The 9864-nt window shown below is 42.8% G+C and overlaps 1 protein-coding gene across 4 annotated transcripts in view; it reads left to right on the forward strand.

The window, feature by feature from the left end:
• The window catches only part of mylk3 (myosin light chain kinase 3), a 45894-nt gene extending 42628 nt beyond the window's left edge, over positions 1–3266 (forward strand). For 3 of the 4 annotated variants that reach the window (XM_080428543.1, XM_080428541.1, XM_080428542.1), the window contains 4 exons: positions 70–198; positions 1083–1235; positions 2163–2298; positions 2959–3266. In XM_080428543.1, coding sequence (XP_080284669.1) covers positions 70–198; positions 1083–1235; positions 2163–2298; positions 2959–3036 — 496 coding nt within the window. In that variant the 3' untranslated portion in view covers positions 3037–3266. Of the gene's footprint in view, positions 1–69; positions 199–1082; positions 1236–2162; positions 2299–2958 lie in introns of those variants that run through there. The other variant, XM_080428544.1, reaches the window with a different exon arrangement.
• Positions 3267–9864: the final 6598 nt, after the last annotated feature.

Genomic DNA, 9864 nt, shown 5'->3' on the forward strand with positions numbered 1-9864 from the left:
GTGTGTGTGTGTGTGTGTGTGTGTGTGTGTGTGTGTGTGTGTGTGTGTGTGTGTGTGTGTCACGCCAAGGTACCGGCCACGGGAGAAGCTGAAGGTGAACTTTGGCACCCCAGAGTTTCTGGCCCCTGAAGTGGTCAACTATGACTTTGTCTCTTTCCCGACCGACATGTGGAGCGTGGGAGTGATTACATACATGCTGTGAGTGTTCGCAGCAAGAACACACACACACACACACACACACACACACACACACACACACACATTTAAATAGCGGTATGCAGATGGCAGACAGTTGACGTTTACATTTACATTATATTTTAAGTATAACAATCAGTCACACAGACACAACTTTTATTTTTTCAACCCATTTAGACCTGAGGCCGATTTTAAAAACGCCTTCTAAATCCTAACCTACGTTTTCTGAAAAACTGCAATTCTTTATCAATAATTATAATTACAAATAAATCACGTTGCTGCATACTGTAGCAACATCTAGAATGACACAGTTACTTTTACGGATGGAAAGATATAACAATATAGGCTTTCCAGGTCTAAATGGGAAAATGTATTGTATGTAGAGTAAAGAGACATATACACATTACATCCAAATTACAAAATAAAACCCCCTTCCACACAACCCCACTCCTTTCCATCAACCACCCACCCAGTGGTGGAAAAAGTACTAGTAGTAAGGAAGTAGTATGTTTTACTTAAGTAAAAGTATCAATACTACAATGTAGAAGACGTACTCTGTTACAAGTAAAAGTCTAGTGTTCAAAATTTACTTTGTAAAAGTACAAAAGTATTGGTATCAAAACTTTTACTTGTGGTTAAAGTACCACAAGTAAAAGTAGTGAAATGGAAATACTCAAGTAAAGTACAAATACCTCAAACTTTTACTTCAGTACAGTACTTAGTTACTTTCCACCACTGCACCCACCACACACAGACACAATTTTGTCTCTGTCGGGTGGAAACCTCATACCTGTTACTTTTCAGGATTCAAATTCAAAAGCGTCAAAAGTAGCAGATCTACAAGCCCAACAGCAACGATGTAACAGATTCTACATGTTTGTTGTCAGATTAAGTGGCCTGTCTCCGTTCCTGGGGGACAACGACGCAGAGACCATGAACAACATCTTACACGCCACCTGGGACTTCGACAGCGACGCCTTCGAGAACGTCTCCGCCGAAGCCAAGGACTTCATCTCCAGACTGCTCATCAATACCAGAAGGTGCAAATATACACCAGTGTTAATTTTGCCGACTAAAACTATGACGACAAATGTTCGTCGACTGCCCTTTTTTCACTGACGAAAAACGAAATAAAAACTAAGCTATGATGACTAAAACTAAGACTAAATATATTGACAAGATATATAACAAGACTTAAATGTTAGTGAGGGACTAGTGGAGAAGAGATCCAGTAGAACTAAAATACAAGTCATTTTATGACTTGGTTGCGCTCGGGTGTTGCGCTCTGAAAATAGCAGATCTACAAGCTCACAAGAGCTTGTAGATCGGCTATTTTCAGCATGCAACCAAGTGTAAAATCAGCCATTACGACACCATCAAGGCCTGCCAAAATACATTTTTGTTGACAAGATTTAGTCGACTAAAACTAGACTAAAACTCTTTAGATGACTAAAATATGACTAAAACTATATAAAAATGTTCTGTCAAAATTAACACTGACATACACAGTGTGTGTGAACTGTCCATAGCGGACATCACCGCTATGGATAAGCTTATCTGTATGTCGCCGTCATGCCATTTTAGTGCAGTGGTTCTCTTGGTTCAGGGCACCCTTGTAAAGATATCTTTTTCATCCACGGCACCCCTGAATTACATTGGAAAACTTGAGAGAATATCTGTTCCCATTAGGACAGATTCAAAATAACTTCATAGTTGACGTTTACCCACTTGAACCCCGACATACCTATGAATAGCAGATCTACAAGCTCACAACACGTCACCACTATTTTTGGTGACGAGATTTGGTGTAGATAGAAAAAGTGGTTGAACTGAAGTGATATTGATGAAATTCCAAATATTATCAAAGTATTCTGGCACCCCCTGGTCACGTCACCCACTTTGAGAACCCCTGTTTTAGGTGACGATTCATTGTCATACAACTAATAAGGGGGCTGTTGTGTTTGCAGCGGGCGGTTGAGTGCGTCTGGCTGTATGAAACACAGCTGGCTGAACAACCTGCCTGAGAAGGCCAAGCTCCACCATGTGAAGCTCAAGTCCCAGGTCAAACTGCAGCGCTACCTGGCTGCAGCCCACCAGTGGAAGGTCAGCTCCTAACACACACACAGAATTTTCTAATTACTATCTCAAATACTTACTTAATACCGGATCTCTCCTTGTCATTTTGGGAGTATCTGATGATAATTTACAGAATTAACTAAACTCCAGCAGTGTTTCCTATCTTATTACTCACTATTGCAAGGAAGTTGCTTCTTATGCATTGGAAGACAAAATATACGCCAACCACAAAAATGTGGCTCAGTGACCTTATAAACACATTACATCTTGAAAGGATTAGGTACTGCATTATTTTAAGGGTCCCCAGATGATTAGCTTAATGTTCAACATTGTTTTCCCACTCAACAGTAAACAAACCAACATACAGTATAAGTGTATACAGGGTATCTGCACATTTCTAAAGTGACATTTGATTACTTTTAAGACCTTTTTAACACCGAATTGGCCAAATTGTCAAATATTACGTAAGAAAGAGGCAAACATTGTGAAAATAGCCGATCTCACGCTATTTTCACGATATTTATCTGTGGAACCGAGTCAGTAAATGTAATGCCTACAATTCCAAGTGATTGTCAGGGTGGGGGGGGGGTGGAGGGGTCCCCCAGTTCAAATATGATTATTTTGGGGGGTCGCAGCCTAAAACATTTGGGAACCTTTGATCTAAACAGAGTGTTTTCTGTGTTGCAGAAACATTTCAACGTGGTCGCTGCTGCCAACAGGTTCCAGAGGTTCTGCTCCCAGAGCCACTCCGTCAACACGGAGTGACGAAAACCTTTCGTCTCCACAGCGAGAGGATGCACATCTACCGTCTTGTCCCTTGTACACCGGAAGGGGATGCTGTCGCTACGCATCTAGCACACACAAAAACAGCTTGGTTCATCAGTGGTTCTTTGAGGTGGTTTGAGTTTGAGTTTTTATTTAAGTATCCCCATTAGCTGTTACACCTGGCAACAGCTATAGCTGAGGTGTTATATTGTCTCTGTCGGGTCGAAACCTCATTACTGTATATAGAACCGTTAAGGTAGGTGCCATTGAGTGTTGGGCAGTAACGAGTTAAAAGTAACGTGTCACTTTTAATATCGTTAGGCTACTTTTCCCACGGCACGAGCGAGAAAATAGCAGCCAGGAGAATGAGACTGTAGCAGGACACTGCCTCAAAGACATCAAGAGCTGGCCAGACAGCAAATTGATGCTGTGGGAACCAACGCACGGGCACCGGTCACGAGGACGTCCCACACTAACACACGTGGATGTACGCAAGAAAGATGCAGGAGCGCAAAGCACCAACGAGCTGGCCAGATGTACGGAGAACCGGGATGACGATGGAGTGCTCGTCTGAGGACGACCTAGAGAGACTTTTCCCAGTACCGAGTGACTAATTACTTTAATGTTTTGAGTGATGATATTACAGTCACTCTTTCCCCAAAAACCCATTACCATGTCCACATGCCTTGGAGGAACTGTGGGTGGACACGTATGGCGCGTTGGGAGGATTTACACTGCTGGTGTTTTCAGCACATCGTAAATACGTGGCGCTCCCATTGGAAACATTGAAAACATAGGGCTACACTGCACTCAGGGGGAAATGCCTCGGTGTACACAGGCCCCAACAGACACTGAAAGTTGAGGACTCCAGTGTAACTTTAAAGAGTTACTGTGTCCCTCATCTGATTTGAGTTTGAACTCTGTGCCAACAACATTATAATGCGTCTCCCCCGGCACTCACTGCAGCATTCTCACGCCGTAAACTCGATTAGTTTGCTTATCGTTTATATAGAAATCTTGGTAAGACTTTATATTAAGGTTGGGTCTACAATGCGTTATAACCACATTCATAATGCATTATAATGCACTTATAAGGTATTATAACGCTTGTTATAAATGTTTATTATAATTATGCATAACTTATAACAAGGTTTATAAAGTATTAATTATAATAATATAATTTATTAGTGCTGGTCATAATGCATTATGAACTCAGTGGAATAGCAGATTATAACTACCAGGTAACATTTTACTTAAAGGTTCGGGTCTATAATGCATTATAATCACATTTTAATGCATTATAATGCTTCATAACACTCGTTATAAATGGTGCTGTTCCACTGAGCTTATAATGCATTACGACCAGCACTTATAGTAGTAAGTTATAAACGTCGCTATAAGTTGTCATACATTGTCATTTATGATTATAAACATGTATAACGAGTGTTATGATGCCTTACTTATAAGCGCATTATGTTGCATTATAAATGCGATTATAATGCATTATAGACCCGACCTTTATAGGCTATGTTTAGCTGGCCAGATGTCAACAGTTGAAGAGACTACTGTATCCGGTAATTTGCACACACACACACACACACACACACACACACACACACACACACACACACACACGCTCCATTTCCGTATACGCTCTAGACCCAGACCGGATCAGCAACCTGCAAATCGACTTGATGTCTAAGATAGTGTAAATGTAACACATTTAGCCAAAGTAGAGGAAAAGTATTCTAACGAGTACTATAACGAGTTACTGTTAGCAGGAAGTAATAATAAGTAAAGGGATATTATTACTTTTGAAACACCATATTTATTTCGTTTGTAGGATACAACATTCTCAAATGTTCTTTTTATAGAAGTCATTAACCACATTAACCATGGGGTCCCTATTTTGGGTATGTCATTATAGGCTAAATTATTTATTTCAAAAAACATTTTTTAGCTAAGAATAGCTAATTTACAATTATGCGCCACAATGCTACACATTGTGAGCTTGTGGATCGTCTAATCTTAGCTATCAGTTGTATGAGTATATACTAGGTCTAGGCTTAAGTAGTTAAAGCGGCACCATGTCACTTTTTTTTATGAATAAAATGTAATTTTGTCCAATCTGTATGGTAGAGTATGTTAATACAATATAACTTATACAGTTGGGGTGGTTGTATTTTGTCTCTCTGCTCTTCTATTGAGACATTTAGATCGTGTCAAAGGTCATGTCTCACCTAGACACAGGATCTGATCAAATTTTAACCTGATGGTCAAGATAGAATGAATCCCCTGAGCAAGCAGGCAGGCTCTATTAGCTCAATGGTAAAAATGTGCAGGAAACCGGGTTCAAATCCTGCATAGAAGAGGAAAGTTGCATAGTGCTGCTTTAAACCCAAACAGAGGCCACCACTCCTTGCCATTTGAGCGAGCTAGCGCCCCCGGGTGACCTTTCATTGCCTTGCAGCTGTACACCCACGATAGTAGTGAGTGCACTGTGTGAAGTCCTGAGTGTTACTTCAGCTCTCAGAATGAGATGAACACTTAGGATTTGACTGTCTGTCGTGTTCGAGTCACTTTTGATACTGCACAGAGCATGAGTGTTTGTAAGTGGTGATTTTATAGGTGGACATGCCTTACTGACCACTGACCTCATATTGTATACATCAGGGGTCTTCAATGTTTTTTCCCTGTACGCCAAACCTCTTCCCCGGAAATAGTCGATCTACAAGCTCACAACGCGTTGTGAGCTTGTAGATCGGCTATTTTCGACTAATGTTCCCCAAAGAATAGGGATGCGAGGGTTCAATTGGTTAATGTAAAAATACAAAAATAAAGTCCCTATCATACAAAGATTTGGCGGCCCCCCTGCAGTATCACTGAGGACCCCCTAGGGGTCCCAGACCCCCTGTTGAAGACCCCTGGAATACATGATGTTGTACACATGGAGCTTGTTGCTTCTCATGTAGCATTATTTTATTTTTTTTCAATGCAACAATGCAACAATGCCAACATAGAGGTAACTACTGATCTGGTCAGAAATGTATCATTTGGATCCATTTCACAATCCACACGTGGATTCCCTCATCTTTGTTTTTATCATCTCACTTAGCCAGATGATCTGAAATCTCCGCCTAACAAAACGTCTGGGGAAATCTAAATGTATTGATAGCGCCCACTGCTCCTAATAGTTATGATGGGACAATGCAGAGGACAAATTTCACATATGTGCAAATGTACAGTGACAAGAAATACTAAATTATGATTATTAACCTGCTGGTACAGAAGTATTTTCCGCCAGCCTCAAGTGAAGTAGAATTCTGGATTCCTGATTCTAGCCAAGATGGCAACCGGAAATTATCATACCTTGACCTTTGACTCAAAAGTTGCTCATGTTTTCACGGCATCATTCCCATAGACATATAAAGGTAGACGCCTCCTTCGGCTCTGAAGCGTTCGTATCTCGGGCGCCCAAAAAAAAGCATCTCTTCGGACAGCCTTCTGCCTATCAAATTCTCCATTTAATTTCGTATTAGCCTCGCAATCAGAGATCTTCACCTACTAATACCTCTGGTGACATCTAAATTAATTGAATATGCAATTATTACCGTTAATACAGCACCCGGGGAGCAGTTAAGGAGTTAAGTGTCTTGTTCAGAGACACTATAGACTGGGTCCAGGGGGGCCTCTCTACCCATTCAGCTATGGCTACCCAAACAGTTAATTTAGCAGATTCTTTATGTTTTATGGACAAGTCTTCAAAAATATGCTTGTTAACTGGCCTACCTGCTATCTGGCATTTTGCTTTGACTTATTTCCAACAATAATAATAGTTGTTTCTGTAACCTGAGTGTAATCATATATATCAATTCAAAAATATTTTATGAAAATAAATAATGCACCAAAGTTGTTCTGGACGACCATACGGCACCTCAGGAGGGGAAAGCGGGGAACCATCCAAGCTGTATACAGCAAGGATGGGGCTCTGCTGACTTCAAGTGAGGAAGTCGTAGGGAGGTGGAAGGAACACTTTGAGGAACTCCTAAACCCAATGACATCAGACCCACCCTCCCTGACAGGAGCAGAGCCTGAGGATGATGGGGGATCGGCGTCAATCTCCCGGAAGGAAGTCACTGAGGTAGTTAAACAACTCCACAGTGGCAAAGCTCCGGGGGTTGATGAGATTCGTCCAGAAATGCTGAAGGCTCTGGGTGTTGAGGGGCTGTCTTGGTTGATACGTCTTTGCAACATCGCGTGGAAGTCTGGGACAGTACCGAGGGAGTGGCAGACTGGGGTGGTGGTCCCACTTTTCAAAAAGGGGGACCAGAGGTTGTGTGCCAATTACAGAGGTATCACATTACTCAGCCTCCCTGGGAAAGTTTATGCCAAGGTACTGGAAAGGAGGGTCCGGCCGATAGTCGAACCTCAGATTCAAGAGGAGCAATGTGGTTTCCGTCCTGGTCGTGGAACAACTGACCAACTCTTTACTCTGGCAGGGATCCTGGAGAGGGCCTGGGAGTATGCATATCCGGTCTACATGTGTTTTGTGGATTTGGAGAAGGCATATGACCGGGTCCCCCGGGAGTTTCTGTGGGAGGTGCTGCGGGAATATGGGGTGAGGGGGACCTTGTTGAGGGCCATCCAATCTCTGTACGCCCAAAGCGAGAGCTGTGTCCGTGTGCTCGGCAGTAAGTCGGATTATTTTCCAGTGGGGGTTGGTCTCAGACAGGGCTGCGCCTTGTCACCTATCCTGTTTGTGATTTTCATGGACAGGATCTCGAGGCGAAGTCGTGGCGGAGAGGGTATACGGTTCGGTGAGCTAAGGGTTGCGTCACTGCTTTTTGCGGATGATGTGGTCCTGATGGCACCATCGGTCCGGGACCTTCAGCTCTCACTGGATCGGTTCGCAGTCGAGTGTGCGTCGGCTGGGATGAAAATCAGCATCTCCAAATCTGAGGCCATGGTTCTCAGCAGGAAACCGGTGGATTGTGCAGTCCGGGTAGGGAATGAGGCTTTGCCCCAGGTGAAGGAGTTTAAGTATCTCGGGGTCTTGTTCACGAGTGAGGGGAGGACGGAGCAGGAGATCAGCCGGAGAATCGGAGCAGCAGGAGCGGTATTGCAGTCGCTGTACCGCACTGTGGTGACGAAAAGAGAGCTGAGCCAGAAGGCAAAGCTCTCGGTCTTCCGAGCAATCTTCGTTCCTACTCTCACCTATGGTCATGAAGTGTGGGTCATGACCGAAAGAATAAGGTCGCGGGTACAAGCGGCCGAAATGAGTTTTCTCAGACGGGTGGCTGGCATCTCCCTTAGAGATAGGGTGAGAAGTTCGGTCACCCGGGAGAGACTCGGAGTAGAGTCGCTGCTCCTTCGCTTGGAAAGGAGCCAGCTTAGGTGGTTCGGGCATCTAGTACGGATGCCTCCCGAGCGTCTCCCTAGGGAGGTCCTCGCTGCACGTCCCACTGGGAGGAGACCCCGGGGCAGACCAAGGACCAGATGGGCGGATTACATCTCCACACTGGCCTGGGAACGCCTCGGGATCCCCCAGGAGGAAGTTGCTAATGTTGCTCAGGAGAGGAAGGTCTGGAGCTCTCTGCTGGAACTGTTGCCCCCGCGACCCGACTCCGGATAAGCGGTTGAAGATGGATGGATGGATGGATGGAAAATAAATAATAATACATGAGGCATAAGCTGAGGCTTACCATGGAGTTAACAATCTCTGCATGATGTACGATATTATTTTTGCGTCAGAAAAAATACCTCTTAAGTTGGGGCAGTGAGGTTACTTCAGAATTAGGTGAATTCTTGTCAAGTCCCATGGAGTTCAGTACAAACAGTATTTATTATCTGGCCTCATGAATAAAACAAATCATTGACATTGAGGTGACTCGAAGGCATTGCATAAATATATTCATTTATTGGCAAATAACTTAAATCTTTGATGATTTATGTTTTAGGTTTGATCTTTAATGCTGGTGAAACCATAGCAATGGCACATAGTCACCGCTGAAGGTTTCAATGTGAAGCTTGTATATGATCTACAGTACATAGATGAATTTAAATAGTAACCATTTTAATGAGATGACTTTTCCTTAACCACTTTAATCCTGGCGAATCCTCTTTTCAAAAAGGTTTGAACATTTTAGAAAAATATCCTTTGCACAACAAGGACATTTTTGTTTTATTAACTTGTCCCAAAAATATGTTTTCGATCCGTTTGTGTCATGAGAACATCCTAATGGAACGGGAATATTATGCAGCGATAAAGCAACATGATTCTTACACGTAAAGTGGATTAATCACGGCGAGTAAAGGCCTCAATCTGAATTTGGCATCAACTACATGAGCAGTTTTGAGGCAAAACACTTGATTTCTGTATCGTTTATTCACCACACCCCCATTGTGTAAAGACCTTTAGGTGGTTAAAAGCTGGACAGTCTGGTCAAAGAGGGAAAAATACAAAGCATTGGTTCTCAAAGTGGGGTCCTTGGGGGGTTCCAGGGGGTCGCCAGCAAAAGTAGTTAATATAGCATCGCAATCATTTTAATCACTTTGGCTATTCTAAAATAGCAGATATTCAAGCTCACAGCAAGCTTGTATATCAGCTATTTTTTTTTTCGATTGAAAAATATCAAAAATGAATAATCTTGAATCTTCTGGGGGTCCCTGGCACAAAACATTTTCACATGGGGGTACTACAGGGGGGTCAACATCATGTTTTGTGTGAACCTGCTGATCTGCAAAGTGTTAAACCAAATTATATCAAAACCCTGACCAACACAAATGTTATTGAATAGAAAACAATTCTAATTCGCACATCATTTAAAA

Source organism: Gymnoscopelus braueri (genome assembly GCF_963280865.1).
Source record: "Gymnoscopelus braueri genome assembly, chromosome: 1".
NCBI classification, from domain to species: domain Eukaryota; kingdom Metazoa; phylum Chordata; class Actinopteri; order Myctophiformes; family Myctophidae; genus Gymnoscopelus; species Gymnoscopelus braueri.